General features: G+C 34.0%; 1 protein-coding gene across 2 annotated transcripts in view; it reads left to right on the top strand.

The window, feature by feature from the left end:
• SOBP (sine oculis binding protein homolog) overlaps positions 1–18,646 on the top strand; it is a 218,910-nt gene that overhangs the window by 49,425 nt on the left and 150,839 nt on the right. For both annotated transcript variants that reach the window (XM_074310160.1, XM_074310159.1), the window contains exon 4: positions 6,497–6,648. In XM_074310160.1, the coding sequence (XP_074166261.1) occupies positions 6,497–6,648 (152 nt within the window). The remainder of the gene's footprint in view (positions 1–6,496; positions 6,649–18,646) is intronic.

Here is an 18,646-nt window from a genome sequence, read left to right as displayed (position 1 = left end):
CAGTTTCTTCATCTATAAAATGAGAGAGGTCTCAGGTCCCTTCCCCCAAGGTTTCATTCAGATGCTGACCAAGACATTTTCATGAAAGAAAATCTTACAGGTAGTGACCTAGGTAAAAGGCTGTATGTTTATGTTCTACTGTCATCTATTGTTCACACTATGGAATAGCGCTGTTACTGCTATTGTGACACTAGTGTCAAGGAATACCATTCTGCTTCCCATAGTTATGCTACTGAACCTCATATAAAAGAATATAAATAATAATAGTTGTAATAATAGTGATATTAACTAACAATTATATATTCCTTAAAATTGCAAAGCATTTTACGCACATTATCTCACTTGAGCTTAAGTGTTTATATGTTTTATAAACAGATGACTCAATGAATTATTGGACTTGGATCATGATTCTGACTTGTCACTTCATGTCAAATATGGCTCATAGATTATGCTAATGCAAGTCAGATGTGGGGATTTCAGCAGGTCCAATTTTCCCAGGCATAGAATCATTAAAGGCATGCTTTAAAGACCTCAAATGTGGTTCCCTCCCAATCAATCAATCAAAAAATATTTACTAAATATTCCATTTTAGCATTCTATTCAAAGGCATGTTGACATTTTAAATTTGAATTTCTACTTCATTCATTTACTCACTCATTCATTTATTCCTTAATTGAGGAATTCATTAATTTATTAAACTCATCCTGCTAAATTGTGGGAGAGATACAAAATTTACAGAAGTCAGAATCTTGGCCTTTATCCAGCTTCCAGTCTAGGATTAGAAAAAACACAAATACAGGTTAAATATAATATATAACAATCCATGATAAGTTTTGCAAATCTCTAAAGAAAAAAAGGTATGCCAGGTATCTGCCTTTTGGATGAGATCTCTGTGATTCACCAGACAAAAACCCTTTTCCCTGGTCACCACTACCATATATATATATATATATATATATATATATATATATATATATATATATATATATATATATATATATATATATATTGGCAATTCTGTTTCTCTGATTTTGTCTCCCTATTGTTTGGCATAGTGCCAGGAAAAAAGTAAAGGCTTACCAAATGATTTTTCATTCATTCATTAGTTTGTTTATTAATTGATTCAAGAAACTCCTGTGTGATGCTGCAGAAGAAAGAGTGTTACTTGTGGAAAATGGGAAGAAGGAATCCAGGAAAGCCTCATAGGGAAGGTAGCGTTTGAATTGTGCTTGGATAGGAATTTAACTGGGGAAAAAGGGGGGGTTTGATATTACAAGCACAGAAGTGCAGAGCATGTTATTGGACGAGAAAATTGTTCAGTTTGTTTGGAGTAGCGTACAGGAGGAATTGAAATTGGAAGAAAACTGGAAAAGTAAGATGGCTTTCATTCATGAAGTGCCTTAAATACCAGGATAAGGAATTTTAACCTTACTGGGGAGGTAACAAAAGATCATTGAAATTTTTTTGAATAGAAGATTAAGAATCATATTTCTATATAAGAAAGCTGTTAAGAAGAATCAGAAGATTCAGCAAATGGGGCCAAGAGGACATGTTAGGAGGTTCTTATAATGGTTCAGGAGAGTTTATCAGAATGTCAGTGGGTAATGTACTGCTCAGGTCACAGAATAAGTGACAATTCTCAATTTCTTACAGATGAGAAAAGTTCTTATCTTATTAATATCTTTGTTTTCCTTGGTACAGTTTAATACAGTATCTCTGTCTTCTTTTATCTTACTCAGTTCCTAATTAGAATTGAAGACATAGGATTGGAATAACTAGTGCAGTGGATAGAGACCTGGATCTGTAGTCAGGAAATACTGAGTTAAAATACATCCTCAAACACTTCTTAATTATATGATCATGGGCAAATCATGTAACCTCTGCCTCAGTTTCCTTAAATATAAAAAATGATGATAATAATAGCACCTACCTCTCAGGATTCTTACAAGGATCAAATGAGATAATACTTATAGAATGTTTAGCCCAGTGCCTGGCAATATAGGTAATTATTAATGTCAGCTATTATCATCATTATTATGAATTATTGTTTAATATGAAAAATAGCCCAGGAACCCTGTCAATTATTCCTGTGTATAGTTCTAGACCATTATCAATCATGCAGAAGTTCCTGGAGGGCCACCACTATCAGGGGGTCTTGTAGTTTTTAGAACTAAATAATCTCCAAAAGGATTCAAAGGAAAATTTAATATCAGGTCCTAAGTAACTATGTATACTTTCAAGCATGGCTGCAGAAAGCTAGATGGAAATGAATCTTGTTTCACTCTATTGGGGATGATCAAGACTATATAACCAAAACTGCCTTGTAAATTATTTTAAAAGGTCATTTGGCTTTCAAAAATGTTATTCAAATTCACTCATCCTATATGTCGTTGGAGATGATAAGCATCTGCCTATAGCAAATATTTTTTGAGTTTCCTCACAGACACAAATTCTCATGGAAATCCAAAAGGAAGAGGAAAAAGAGGCAGGGTATTTTCATTTTCTTTTCCATAGTAGAAAGCTAACTGCCTGCTTTCTACCATGACCAACTATTTTCTTTCAGTATCTGGTAGCATAGAACATTTTTCATTTTTATAACTTCCCCAATCCAGAAAGGAGCCTAATTATCCATGCTCTTCTTTAGAAAACCCAGATAAGAAGATTTTAGAAGCAGCCTCAAGATTTCATACACAAATGGCATAATTTTATTAGACCTCCATCAAAATGAAGAAAATGCTCATAGCATCAGAGAATCTTAGTGCCAGAAGGAATTTTAAAATTGTGGAAGCAAGAATTTTTCTTCTTGGGAGGAAGCAGTTCTCCTCACAAGTGATTATCCCAGCCTCTGATGTAGAGAACTTATCACTTACTATCCTAAATTTGGATAACTCTTAATTGTTAGGTTATTATTTCTTATACTTATTTGAAATCTGCTTATCTAAATTTTATTACTGAGTCCTATTTCTGCCCCATCCAGAGCTTTGCAAAATGGTTTTTGAAAATGGCAATCATGACCCACTTAAGTGTCTTCTCTGGAACTGAATCAGAATAAAATGTTGGTCAGAAATAATGGTCATAATTTATCTAAATTTCTCCTTTTGGAGATTTAAAGTAGGACTTTAAATGCTTTAAACATGAGATTGAAAAAAAAGAAAAGAAAAACAATCTTAAACATTCTGCCTAATTAAGACCTAGAGAGGTGGCAAAATTTTGGATGATTACTTGAACCATCCTTTAGACTGATGCATATTTAGTTATTATAAAGTGATAATTTTTCTTGTTACACAAACTGTTCCCTTTGGGAATGTGACTTAATGTTGTAAACATTAAGTAGACAATTGCTGCATTTTTTTGTTACAAAAAATATACTGGCTGAAGACCATAAGCAGTGGTAGATCTTAAGTTCAGATTCTGAAGTAGTCTTTGGGAACCCCCCTTCCTACCTTATGTCATTACATAACCTTAAAATATAATTAAGGCTATTATTTTCTCTTTGCTGGAATTTTTTTAGAGGAAGAAAAATAAAAACTATGTATTGAGCTTAAAGTTAGGAAAATTAAGATAATAAAAAGAGTTGCTTACCTGAGTAGCTATGTTCATTAACAGTTTGAGCTAATAGTGTAATGGAGTCCTCTTAGAAATTCGTCAGCTTTAGAGTAGTAATAATTTGTATACTTTTTGTGGGTTATACTGGTGAAATGGGGTGTAGTTTATTTAAGACAAAGACAGCTCAGAGATTGTAAGAGAATTGCATGTCATGTATTGATTGCAAAAATTAATCTGGAAATAAATCACAGCTACTTCTTTGTTTACTAACTGTAGTGTTAATTTACTGAGCTTTGCAGACGACCAGAATAAATGAGACATCTGAAAAACGTTTGCTTGAATTTTTGGAATAAACCTTTTATGAAATTTTTTGGAGGATCGATAGTAATTGATAACAGTTTTATGACAGAAAAGAAAAAAGCTGATGACTGTTTTCCAAGGTGGTGCCTTTCTGAAATTGAATTCAATGAGAAATTTATGGGAATGCCAGCTTATTTATCAAGACAAATGCTAACCACCATTCTTAGAGTTTTCCAACTGCTGAATAAAGAAAAAAAAAATTACACCATTTCTTTGGCTGCATTTTGCGATATTGTTGGTCTATGATGGGGCTCGTTTGCAAAACAATATTTTTTTTTAAATGACACTTTCCTTGTTCAATCACTAGATTTATTGTCAGAAAGCATCCCCTTAAGTAGTTTGAATGAACAATTTTTATATTTAATGATGATGGGATGAAGGGCATGAAGGAGGAAAATGAAACTAAATTCTTGGATCCTAGCAATCCTTCATATGCTCCAGTTTGTGTAAGCCTCAGTACTTGGCCTTCCTGCAATTTTGCCCACTACACTTTTTTCTTCTCAGTTCAATTCTGTACTGCTAAATAAATAACAGTGATTCAGAATGCTGTCTTTGGCTTCAGAATCTAGACTTCTTAAAGAGAGAAGTAAGGAATGGAACCTAATTAGTGGAGATATTCTCAAAGTGTGCTTTCCTCACTGAACTGTGATGCCAACTGATTTCCCCAGTTCAAGTTTTCCTTTCAGGTTTCATCAGCAGTAAGATTATTGCCACTGGATCATTTGTGAAACATTCTGCTCTGCCATCTTTTATTTTTTCAGGAATATGAGATTTGAAATGTATTTAATTAATGGGGGAAATTAAAAAATAAAGCAAGGGATGATGTTAGTCATGTTCTTTTGGGAATGAAGACTGGTTATTTAAAAATATAATTACTAAAACTAAATTAAAAAAAAACCTCTTCAATCTACTCTAAAGTAAATCAGGGTATTTGGGGAATTTTGTAAGCCATGGATGTGGTGTCTAATATGTGAATGTGTGATATATTTTAAAATATATATGCACATATATAAGACTTTGAACAAGTAAATTATAAAATACAATAAATTTGGAGCATTAAGTTTGAGGTTATGTTTGGTTCCAATTAAAGAAAGGTATAAGTTATAAAAGAAGTCTGATTAAAAAGAAAAGGTCAGCTTTTTGTCTGTGTGCATTTGATTCATAACCATAAATTGCACCATGTAATTTGTGGAATAAAAACCCATTAAACTGACAATATTTATTCCATTAAGGTGAATAAAATGTAGCATGTAATTCTGAGTTATGATGCTCAAGGAAAAAAAAGCCATATCGCTGCACTACAAATTAGTTTGCTTCTAATTTTGCAGGCTGCTGACAGCAATGCCTCAAAACAAATCTCTCAAAAGGAAATGAGATGATTGTATGACAGACTCTCTGAACCATGAATGTGTCAACAACTCATGGACCAAGGACTGCTTTAGCAATTAGTCTTTGAGGGGTTTTGCTCAGAAATCAGACAACAGAGAATGCCCTATATAGCTGGGGATCCTGTGATTGCAGTTCAAGTCCATAGGAAGGGCTCTGATTTAGTCTTTTAAAAATGATTCCATATGGGAAGGCAAAAGCTAGTTAATAACAGCATGCCATTTTGCCTGCCATCAACTGAGAGGAGAAGAAACTCAAAATTGAGCAGAATCTTCTGTGATATAGAAGTGCTTCACTTGGTAAAGGGAGAAAAGCTTTACTTGGTCTCAACATTCCAGTTTTCTTTTAAACTTAATTTTCATAGACATATAGTCAGGAAATGAAGTTAGGAAAGGATTCTGTAAGGCCACATGACTTCAGTCCTTATAGGCCATATGATCACTACTCTTCCTCTGTTGAGAGGAAAACTGATCTGATTGATAGTTGATATTAAATCAAATTTCCATATAGCGAAACCAGTGCCAAAGGTTGTTCTTTTCATAGCTTATGAAAAGCCAAGTGTGCATAGAATCTTAATTATTAGAGAGTTCTTATATATCCAGGATGTGACCACTCAGATCTTCCCCTCTGTTGTTAAAGGCAAAGATCTGTCAAAATGCTTCCACAGTTATTGAGAATATTGTACATTTGGGGTTGAATATCCATTTAAAAGGAGAACGTTCTCTCAGTTCCTAATAGCTCAAAGATGCACAAGAAGTTAATATTGCTCAAAAGCTATGCTGTATAGTTGATGTTTTTTGCATTTGCTGAGGAAATGATGTGGCAGAGTATATCAGATCTAAGCAATGCCCTATTAGGAATGGGGTTACTTTGTAAGCTTCATTAATTTTGAGGCTAGTTTCAAGGAGCAGAGGGAGGTATCTTAAACGGAGCTAACCTCCCCCTCCCCTAGGACCTTCGGCAGCTTTTTTGTCATGCTCTGTTTTGTATGCAAGCCATTTCCTCCAGCAACCTAGGAGCATTAAAATCTCCTAAAAAAGTCCAGGAGCCATCCTGCACTTTTAGAAAGTTGTGATATCATATGCCCCCATTCACTTTTGTTAAGTTGTGTGTGTGTGTGTGTGTGTGTGTGTGTGTGTGTGTGTGTAAGTCAGATGGGTTGTTTGCTTTTGATGTCAACATTTTTCTTATACTTTTATTATAGAAGATGATGTGTCAAATGTACAAATAATGTGTGCCTGGTGCCAGAAAGTGGGAATCAAGCGATATTCCCTGAGTATGGGAAGTGAGGTGAAAAGCTTCTGCAGTGAGAAGTGCTTTGCAGCTTGCCGAAGAGCATACTTCAAGAGGAACAAGGTAAGAGAACTATAAAGAAAACTATAGGATTGCGACAGGCCAGGTCTAAATCATGAGCTTAGTATGCTAGTGTCTGTTAGTTTCTGAAAATATTTGTGTACTTTTTTGGGTCTCTCTCTCTCTCTCTGTCATATGAGGGTGGATGAACTTGATGAGGACAAAATAAGTAGATACCATCAACTAGATCAGAATACTATTTTGACTATTTTGACAGAAGATACCCTGTATATAAAAAAATAGTCCATGAAGAGTTCCCATGCAGAATAAGGCATTAGGTTCCTAAGCTATGCAGTTATGCCTCTGTCTATAATTTAATGCATTCCCGGATGGGAACATTTTACTTCTTTCTAATTTTTGACTCACTGATTTCATATTTGAGGTTTGATGGACATGCCCCATGCTTCCATCATAGTAAGAGCCATTCTAATCATTATTAAACATTATTAATATTGTTACATCATGAAATATTTTCATGATATATGCATTTGGATTCCCAAAGCAAAGTAACCATAAATTAGAAAAAAGAAGATATCCCAGGACAGAAAAATGCATTGTTAGAATATTTTAAACTACTGTTTATGTGAAATTGAATGCCTGGTATTTCTATTACCACACACATACATACATACATACACAAATACAAACACAAACAACCTAATTTCTGAGTCTTTGAAGAACTATGGCATTTTGCCACTAATTACTGAAAGATACTGCAAGCTCTTGACTGTTTTCTATTGATCTATAAAGCCTTCTTAATTTATAAAATCTTCCACATTTTGCTAAGCATTGTCATTCCATAATTCAGGATCAAATTCTGTCCTTTAAAAAAATTAAAGAAATCTCCTTTTTGTAATCCTGAATTTCTCATTGTGGGATCACTCCCTTTTAAGGAACTTCACTGTAGCAAAATATCACCCTCCTTTGCCAATTTGGGTCACATAATTCTGCCCCAAAACATAATGCTTAAAGAATTGGGCTGCATATGTCCAATGAATAGAGTTTTCATAGATATCTTTGAAAATCAGGCTCATACAATAGAGAGGCTAATAAGGAAATCCACTGGAGTCTCCTTTCAAAACTCGATAGAGTGAATTTCTGTCCTCTTTGGCAGAAGTCAGTGAGGGGGTAAGGGATCTAGGGAGAGAAATGCTCTTTTACATTCACTTATAACATGGAGAAAAGTGATTTCCTGTAAGTAGTTAACAAGTCAAATAGTATTTATTAAGTACTTACTATGTGCCAGGCACTGTGCTAAGTACTGGGGATACAAAAAAAAAAAAAAAAAAGGAAAAACAGTCTTCAAGGAGCTCACAATCTAGTGGGGAGACAAGATGCAATACTTTGGAGAAATCATGGTTCTTATGGGTCATTGTTAAGAATGTTATGGTAAAAATATCAGGAATCACTTACCCCATCTCTTTTTCTCTATATGACCAGATTCTCCATAGCAAAATATTATTTATACCATTCAAAGAAATCACCACAGAACTTTTTTTTTTTCTTTCGGCAAATCTGAAGGGCTCTGGGCAGTATTCTGAATCTTCGTGTACTGCTTGAGACAAATTGCATGGATGAGAATAGGCAGGAAAAATGAGATTAGCAAGATACTGGAAACTTATATGGAAGTCTCCACCAACAGCTTGTTTTACCTCAGCTATTTAAATTTTTTGGAGGAAAAGCAATACATATTATTTGACAGAATGTCACAGGGCATTATCACTAGCAATGATAAGATTTAGATTAAGATTTAGCATAGAACTTAATTCATCTTTCATATCTTGCGTGCTTGATTGATGGTGAACTGTGATGAACATGAAAAGTATGATTTAGCATATTTGTAGAAATACTATGGAATTAGGACAAATACTAGTAGGGATAGGCAGGTGCTGATGTCTTATTCCTGGCAAGTAGTGATTAGTGTAGGTCTTTTAAATCAAAGCAAAAGCCAGGAACTATCTTGGTTTTCTTCTAACTTGTAAAAGGATTCCAAGTTCAGCAGCACAAAATACTTGCTTCTCTATGATCTTAATGCTTATTTATGTTATTCCAAAAGTAATAATACTATACCTTCTCATTTTGCACATTGAAGAGTAAGCTGGTCACATGTCACATGCTGGATTCATTTTTTTTTAAACAGCGTTATCTCTGAAACAATATAGCATTGCGTTACAGTAAATATGTACAGCTGCTGCATTTCTGTTAACTGAGAGGGCTCTGTGGTCATTTCATTTAAGGCTTGGGTTTCCTAATGGATTGTATTAGACACTGTTCCTTGTTCTGTCGTTTCTAAGAAGTGCTGTAATAAGCTCTGGGGTTTCCCTCTATTGAAACAATAGCAGATAGAGCACTTAAATCTTGTATCACTTTCAAAAGTTGAAAAGAAGACCCTATTATGATTGCATATTTTCTCAGTTTTTAAACCAGTGGGGGAGGAGCAAAATTATTTTACATAAATAGAAAAGAAACATCGAGAAAAAAGAGAAAAAAACCAACTTTACATATAGAACAAGATTTTGTCTTACGTGGTATATAGATAAAGCATGTGAAATTAAACATGTTGTAAATTATGATTACAAAGATGGACAATTTCCAGCTTGGTGGCATGGTAGGATCTAAAAAAATAAGGTCTCCAATTGGAACCCAAATTATACACAGAATTTCACTAAGAAAAATTCTGCTAGAAAAGGTAGCTAATTAAGAGCCAGATTTTTCAGCTGACCTCAGTTTTGTGTATGAACAACACCTGCATTTGTGAATGTAAATTGGACAGCTGTTCCTGCAGCTACCCACCATGCTTTTCATAAATACTTAGTTATATGGGCAAAAGCTGATTTTCTGAGCAGAAAAATTCACTCAAAACAAAGGCCAACTGAAAATGCACTGAACCTTTCTTAGTTCCTTTTTTTTTCTGTTTGAGCAGTTTGGAGAATATATATATGCATATACATGTAGAATATGGAATAGATTCTATATCTATCTAGAATGTAGAATATATATATATACAATATCTATATATCTATATTATATCTATATGCTGCATATAATATGTGATATATATATATTGTATGTATGTGTCTTTTTATATATATTCACACACATATACACAAGCTAATGCAGAGTGGTAACAAATTAAATCTTTACTGCAATGGTATTTGGAGGTGATAGCGTTATCTATTTCCATATCCCCTTTCTTGTGACATTACTGAGATGATTTAGGGTTTGGAGTTGTTAGGTTTATCACAAATGTTCGGGCTGTATCCTAAGTGCTTATTTTAAATACTTTGCTAATATGGGCCCAAGAATCACAGCTGCATATAGTTAAGAATTTAATTACTAGCTCAGGATATTGGATCTTTAAAAAAAGGCTATATTGATTCATAATTTCATTATGTAGAATCTGAATTCCTAAACGGTTTCACTGATGATTTAGTTTTGGAGACTGTGGTTCAATGAAACAATTAAATCTTTGTGAATGCCATATTTGTTGGGTGGGGAAGAGTTAGCATTAAGTGTCAATTTTATTATGTGCATTTATTGGGCATATACAAGGGACAGAATTGCTTTTTAAAAAATTGGCCACAAATAGAAAAGAACCCAGAAAAGCTTCCGATCTAGGTCTTGTTAGATTTATTTCATTTTTACATGAAATACTGAAACTATTGCTCAGTCCTATTTGATAGGTACCATATCACCTATTTTCTTTCCAATCTCATCACTCTCTGAGAGTTATCTCCCAGAATCCATTATCCCTTTGCAAAGAAAAGAGGCACACATTATTTGGGTTCAAAGGCAGTGGGGAATTTTCAAACATCCTATTACTGGTTTGCATGGCTGTACCATTAAGAAAACTGACAGAGAAAACAGTTTGTAGGTTTTTTTTGTCATTTAAATTAATTTCCACAAACACAATCCCCCCAAGTTAAAAACTCAAAGCAAAGAGTTGCTTCAGTCATAGAGGATGATTGTTCAATTTTTTGTATCAATAATTTGATAACTTCTCTCAGTTTCAAAAATTACTATGTTTTCTGACCCTTTTCTAGTTTCTCCAACTATCTGGAGGCAGAATATATTGCTACCTCTTTGATAAGTAGACCATCATATCATGATTTTCTTTTCCCAGAAATCAATTCATCAATTCAATTAAGATCAATTCACTATTGGAAAAAAAGTGAATTCAATTCAATTTGTTTTTAGCTTTCTTTTCTCAGCTGGCCATCACAGTAAGAAAAACAGGTGGCTATTAAACAGCTGTATTGAAGCTCAATGGGAGCAAGTTGACATATTTAAAAATTTTTTCTTTCAAGTGTTTGGAGTCAGCATTTGCAAATGATGCCATATAAGTATGGCTATAATTGTAATAGTTATTAGCATAAATTTACCTACTACATAACAATATGTTAAATAACTCTAATACTTTCAAATTGTGTATAAAAAAGAAATAAAAACTAGTCATGAATATGAAGTAGAATAATGAATCTAGAGGAGTCATCTCTGGAAGAACACATTTCTAATTAATCTATGTCATCATATTGCTTATTTGGAGCTACATTGTAGCTAGATGTGGAATATTGCTCTTTGATATTAAAACTGAAAACTTAATGGGCAAAGTTTTCTTCATTTAAGGTTTAATTATACAACCTAGTAGTGCAGAAGAAATATTTAACGATCTCCCAGTTAAGGCAATGAGTAATGACAAAAATCTGTCTGCTGCCTTTTTCCCTCTAACACCTGCAAAATTTAATTTGCAAAATGACTATCATTCATGTAAGTTTGGAAAATGGCTTCAAAAGATTAGACACAATTAATGTCCTCTGACATTCAAAAGCTCAAACTACCAGCCTCGTTTTGGCTTCTTGTTCTAAAGGAAGCTTTGCCACATTTATAAATGCTTTTAGGGAGTCAATATTTTTCCTTTTGATTTACCTTGTTTTAATTAGATGCCTGTTGAGGTTGCAGTGAATGATGGTGGTCATTCTGGCTGTCCTGTTAGGATAGTATTATTTTGTCTTTACAGATGCTTTAGGGGCTTTCATTAAAGCTAGTGGGTTGTCTTGCTTTTTAGTATGGAGGTTGCTGTATGGGGTCTTAGTCCTATAAAATAAGCCAGTGTCACAATTCCCTGTGGGTTATAGCAAACAAAGAAGTTCTTAGGAGGTTCTAGTGGGGAAAAAAGCATTACAAATCCACCTGCTTTCTCATTCTCTGGTGTGTTGAAATATTTAATGGAATATTGATGACTTCCTACAAATGGCCAACCGGGATAAGCAGTAGCAGAAATATATTATGGGACTATAACTTTGTAAGCACATTTTTGTTGAAAAAACAAAAATTTTAGTCTAAGATATGAGACTCAAGAGACCCTGAAGATACTTGGCAGTTCTGGAGGAAAAATATATAGAATCTTGAGAATTTCCCTCAATATCTGAGGGTGATATAATCAGAGGTGAGATAAAGATAGAGAGAGTGCTAGAATTGTGGCCAAAAAATGGATAATTACTTTGTTTTTCCTAGGGTTCATTTTTTATTTTTCTTTATATATATATAGAATATCTTCATTTTTAAAATGTGTTAGTGTTTTTTCTATTTTACTCTCCCCCCTTCCTCCACCTCCATGGAAGTGTGGGCATATAAAACCACAAAATAATTTTAATCAATAAGTAATCAAAGAAGATATTCCCATATTGTCCATGTCCAAAAACATTTTCTCATTATGGCTATTAGTCCATTGCCTCTGTGTTAGGAGGTGGGTAGCATTCTTTATCACCATTATTCTGTTACTCATTGATCAGATCCCACTAATACATGATACTCAGCCCATTGATCAAAGTTCTTAAATCTTTCAAAATTGCTTTTACAATCTTTATATTCTAGTATAAATAGCTATATTTTCTTTTAATGTAAATGAGACCTAACATCATACAAATTCCACCACCACCCAGAATAGATTTAAAATACCAAACATGATTTTGAAAGTTCAAATTTAAAAAAAAAAAAAGGATGACTGAAAACCCAAATCAATTCTAGTACCAATCTGTGTTAAAGATTCATTTATGGTTGGTTATGTTGGAGTGGGAGTATGGTAATGGCAGCAGGCTCTGAAACCTGAATGGGGTCACCATGGGATGCCTAGTGGCTGTTGGCACACGTGCAGGCTCATTAGCTTTCAGGCACAGTAGGTATCTTACCAACCATCTGTGGCTATTTAGTGCCATAAATTGAAATTGTTTTTTTTTTTCTTCCTCTCTCTTCTGATTGGCCAGGGTTTATCCAATCTATCTAAAAGGCAGGTTTCCCTTTGCCCTTAAACAGTGTCAGGTTACATCAGCCACATTGTATGCTGGTCAGTATTGTGTAGGTTGATGAATGTGCTTGTTTGGGGTTCATGGTCTGGCTGTCTGTTTGGGTAGTAGGAATTTCAGTCAAACAAATTGCCAGGAAGAAATCTAATTATCTGATGTGTCCTCTTTCTTCTTCCAGACACCTGCACTGCCACATCTCTCACCTTGCCAGTAACAGGGTTTTCATTTGCATACCAACTGTGCAACAAAAGAATTATATAATCATTCCTTTCCATATTCTTTTCACATTAAAAGATGGGTTGAGTTAATCCAAAAGAAACCTGTTCCATCTGATTTAAAAGAGGTGTGATCACACCTTAGTAATGAACACCAGAGAAAGGAGAAGGCACAGATTTTATGTGTGGGGCAACCTTTTTAGAATGACCAAGAAAGAAATAATGTCCTACGGTGGGGGGGGGTTAGGGGGTGAGGGTGAGCTTTGCAGAGTAATCAAAGAAGAAACAATGTCCTGTTTCACTGATTATTATCCTGTAGTTATTTTCTATTTGATCAGACAGCTTTGTAAGAAAAAAATGTTGAATGCTTAGTTAAATACCCTTCTGGAGAGGGGCAGGTGGTGTGCTTTTAGGTACTTTAGAGATTTTGGTATAATAACCTTGAAGATTTACATCTAGGCTATTTATTCCCTCAGTTCCTAAAATTCAGACCCATTATGACTGTGTCTAAAAAAATCCCTTCAGAAAATTAATCTATAACTCATTTACACATGTATGCCTTTGTGTATTTTCTCTTATATTGTTTCTGGACTGACAATGCAAACAAGCAAGTAGTATATAAACTGTTCCTTTGGTCCTGTGTCCCTTTGCTTTCAGATTAATATCCAACAAATAATAGGATGATACAGTTTTCCATTGTGTCTATTTCATCAGTGGAAACTCACAAGAGGGAAAATGCCCTTTGTTGTAATCCATACCCAAGATGGATCTGCAAACAGTGCAATCAAATATTTCCCAGTTGCTTTTGAGGGTTATACATCAGCTTTCTATATGTTCTGTAAATACAGGTAGGAGACTTGTAGTCCAGTAAGCATTAGGAGGGAGATCAATTGGTCAATGAATCCAGCAAAGATGTTTGCAACTGTGCTGCATTTCACCATAAATACTCTGGTGAAATGGCAACTCTTAAATAAAGACAATTGCAGACGATAGAGAAAGTCAGTATTCCCAAATTACAATCTAACAGAATTTGTATTATCTTTTCATTGCTAAGGGACAGGTGGTCAGATTTATTCTTTTGAGGCTTAGTAGCTTACTAAGCTACCAGGTATTTGAGAGAATTTGGCCCAAGGAGACAAAATTCCCAAAGTGTTGCTTTAGTAGGATGATTTTTATACTACAAATTTTAAAAAGAGTAAAACTTATTTAAAGAAATGACTTTTCTCAAAAATTAAGATACTTATGCTGACAAATAGTATCATTATGAGTCATTTGTAAAATGAAAAATTAAAAGGGAAAGAATATCTGTTTGTGGCTAAATCCTCAAACTGTTAAATCTCTTAGTACTAGAGGGCCCTTATTAATCTTTCCATGGTAGAACGTAGCTCATTAGTCCACTGTAGTTAAGGGTTCACAAAAGGGCAGTTCACATAATAAATTCAGACACTAATGAATTTTCTGTTTAATTCATTTTTTTTACTAGAACAAAACATAAGGTTAGTGAATATGCAATACTCCCCCTATTCCCATGTGCTTTATTAGATTGATTTAAAAAAAATTTTGTAGGCATATTTTATGTTGTAGATTTGCCATAAATAAATAGAAATTTATTTTTAAAATATGTAGTTGCATTTGATTGGAGAAAAGAGCATCTCTAACTTTTAATAAATTGACTTTTTTTTTTTAAATAAAGGCATCTGAATTGATGAAATTAGTTTAGGTTTGTTTTTCTCTTTTATTATTGCATTTCTCTTTCAGGCTCCAACAAATAGCTGTTGCTAGTTAACCCTTTTAGCTATCTGACTTTTTTCCTTTGCAAAAGCAGATTAGATTTGCTGAATTTTCCTCTGCAACAACAATAGTAATAACATTTAGAATTGTAGGCTTTGCAAAGTGTTTTATTTATATTATCTTCTTTGAATCAACTATGGATCCTTTAAAATTGGTGTCATTAGGTTCCTTCTTAGTGAAAGTTATATGTAGCTCCTTGCCTCAAGGAGGTTACATTCTATGGGGGGATATAACATGTTAACTTTATGTGTGCATATATACATTTATATGTACACATGTACATTTATATGTACACATGTACATACATAATGTTTTGAGGAGGGAGAAAGCATTAACTAAGGAGTAGGAAAACATTTTCTCACAGGATTACAGAATTTTAGAATTGAAAGGGACCTCAGAGGTCATCTTGAACAACCCATGAAGGAAATGGGAGAAAGGGAAGGAAATAAACATTTATATATATGACCTACTAATATGCCACACACTGGAAAGAAAGGGAAAAAGTATTTATTTTTAAATTTTATTTGTTTTTTGTCTTTGGTTTTTTTTTTTTTTTGTATTTCTTAATTTTTTCCAATTATATGTAAAGTTAGTTTTCAACATCGATTTTTTGTAAGATTTTGATTTTTCTTCCTTCTCCCCTTCCCAAGAAATTAAGCAATCTGGAATAGGTTATACATGTGCAAATATCTTAAACATATTGACATATGAGTCATGTTGTAAAAGAAAAATCAAAACAAAAGGGAAAGGAAAAAACCCATGAAAAAGAAAAACAAGTGAAAATGCTTAGATCTGCATTTAGTCTCCATAGTTCTTTGTCTATAATTTTGGCATTTTCCATCATATTGGAATTGTTTTGAATCACTGTATTGCTGAGAAGAGTTGTCTATCATAGTGGATCATCACACATTTTTACTATTATTATGTAAAATGTTCTCTTGGTTCTGCTCACTTCACTTCACTCAGCAAAAGTTCATGTAAGTTTTTCCAGGTTTTTATGAAATATGCCTGTTCTTCATTTCTTGTAGAACAATAGTATTCCATTATATTCATATGCTTTAACTTATTCAGCCATTTCATGGGCATCCATTCAATCTCCAATTCCTTGTGACTACAAACAGGACTACTACAAACATATTTTGGGTACATGTGGGTCCTTTCCCTTTTTTATAATTACTTTGGGATACAAACCTATAACTGGCACTGACAAGCATTTATTAAATGCCTGCTTTGAGTTAGATATTGTGCTAAGAGCATTTAAAATTTTTTATTTGACCTCACAAGAACTCTGGGATACAGATGCTATTATTTTCTCTATTTTATAGTAGAAGAAACTATGGCAGAGAGGGATTGCCTATGTTCACACAACTAATACATGTCTGAGGTCAGATTTAAGCTCAGGTTTTCCTGACTTCACGCCTAGTGCACTATCATTTGGGGCACAGCTGCCATGTTAATTTACATGTTAATTTGTTCTTCAATTTGCTTACTTAAAAAGTCTATGAAAAAATGTTTTAAAAAATTCATGACTGGACTTCAAAAACTGTTTTATAGCTACAATGTTTGAGAGGATTGATTTCTAGTTGTAATCACCTCTGAAGATGTTTGTGAGGAAATTAAGATGATGATGTCAACACTTTTTGGATGCAGAAATTAAGTGAACAGAGTAAGGGATTTATTTACTTGACAGCAGGTATTTATATTACTTAATACTTGGTTCTCATTAACTTAGTATTTAGAAATTCTAAATTTTGTAGATATGTATCCAAATAAAATCACATCATTAATTCTAGCCAGGATAATGGCTAGAATCTCAAAGGTCATCACATTAATTCCATACCAGAAATATCTTCTTGAATATACTCAATAAGTGATCCTTCAGTTTTTTGTTTTGTTTTGTTTTATTTTTGAAGATATCTAAATGGGGGAAGATAAGGACTATTCCCTCCAGAGCCATTTCATTTTTGGATGATTTTAATTGTTAGAATTTTTTCCTTTCATAACTAGAAATTATATAGCAATTTAAGATTTGCAAAGTACTTTATAAAAATTATTTCATTTAATTCTTATACAACTCTGGGAAGTAGGTACTATAATATTAGTAAAGTGAACAAAAGTAATTTACCTTGTTAGTAAATATCTGGCCAGTGTGCCATCTAGCTTCTTCATGATCAGTTCCTTCAACTGTTTTTCACATACCATGATGTGTAAAGGGCTAGAACTGAGCAAATGCACTTGGATAATGGAGCACATGAGACTAATTGCCAATTGAACTGTTCTCTATTAACATGATTGAAGGTTGACCCTCCCCAGCTGTTCTGTCCTGATTTGATTGGTGGGACAAAGAGGGGGAAGTGACGTGTGTGGGTGGAGTAGGAGGAGGAAATTGAGGCATTCCCTCCTAGCAGTGGAAGGAGAGGAAGGTGGTGTAGAGATTACTAGATCAGCAAGCTCAAGAGACCAAGAATAAAGATTTTTGGTGATCCTGACTCCGGCTGATTTCTGGGAAGACAGAGTTCCAGCAATGATGTCTAGTTTCTTTGCTATCCTAGTTACTCTCACTTTGAAAGCTCTCCAGCTTAACATGTCTTAATTAAAATGGGATATTCATAACTGTAGCATTCCAAATATAGTTAAGATGAATGAGTTTGAAAAGGCAACAGCAGCTGGGTCAAAGTAGAATGTGCCTCATCACAGAAAACTGGAGATTGCTGATTTGTTGTTGTTCATTTTACTCAACAAACATTTATTGTCAATTATGAAAAATTGCCCAGTACCAAAAGTGTGCATAACCAGTTCATATATATGGATGTGTATATGTATGGGTATGTATGTATCTATCTATCTATGTACACTCACACACAGGAGTGTGTATGTGTGTGTGTGTGTGTGTATGTATGTATGTCACTGGCGGGGAGGAAAATGAGGGCAGGATGTTAAGTCCCTTCTTTCATTTCCCAGCATAGACCCAGATTTTAGTATGACAAGCCTAAGTACTTTGATTTCAGCCCACCAATGATATTAGCATCTGAAATTACAAGCAACCAACAGAACCTAAATTGGGCACTGGGGACTCATGAGTTCATTGGAAGATTTACAACATACATAAGGATTGATGAAGTCCTAAGGGACATTAAAATACTTTGCAAAACCCCAAATCCAAAATTAATGTAAGCTACCAATTCTAGATGTGGTAAGATGGGAGGAAGTGGCTTAATTTATAGGAGATACCTATACAGGGATCCTAAGATCATGTTTATAGCACTGCAAGGTGTCAGAGGCCATCTAACTTTAAACCCTCTTTTTACAAATAAGGAAGGTTAGTCTAGGTAGGTTCAATGACTTTCCCAATGTTTTCCAAGAAATAGTGGAAATTAAATCCAAGTCTTCTGGCTTCAATCAATGATCTTTAATTTGACTTAATATAAATAAACATTTTGTTAGAAGAAGCAATAGTTTGATGATGAAAATTAGTTAGTGACTTATACTCATTGGAAAAGAGGCAAAAGTCAAAGGATAATAGATTTAGACCTAGAAAGGACTCCAAACATTGCCCAGCCCAACACTCTGAGTTGACTTTTGGGAAAACTGAGACCAAGAAAAGTTAAATAGCTTTCCCAAAGTTACAGTAATACCCCCTGAAGGATAACCTCCACTAGGCTTCCTCATCAGTAAGCTGAAGGCTGAGTATGG

The sequence above is a fragment of the Sminthopsis crassicaudata genome, chromosome 4, assembly GCF_048593235.1.
Source record: "Sminthopsis crassicaudata isolate SCR6 chromosome 4, ASM4859323v1, whole genome shotgun sequence".
Classification (NCBI taxonomy): domain Eukaryota; kingdom Metazoa; phylum Chordata; class Mammalia; order Dasyuromorphia; family Dasyuridae; genus Sminthopsis; species Sminthopsis crassicaudata.
This window is presented reverse-complemented; position numbering and strand designations above follow the sequence as displayed.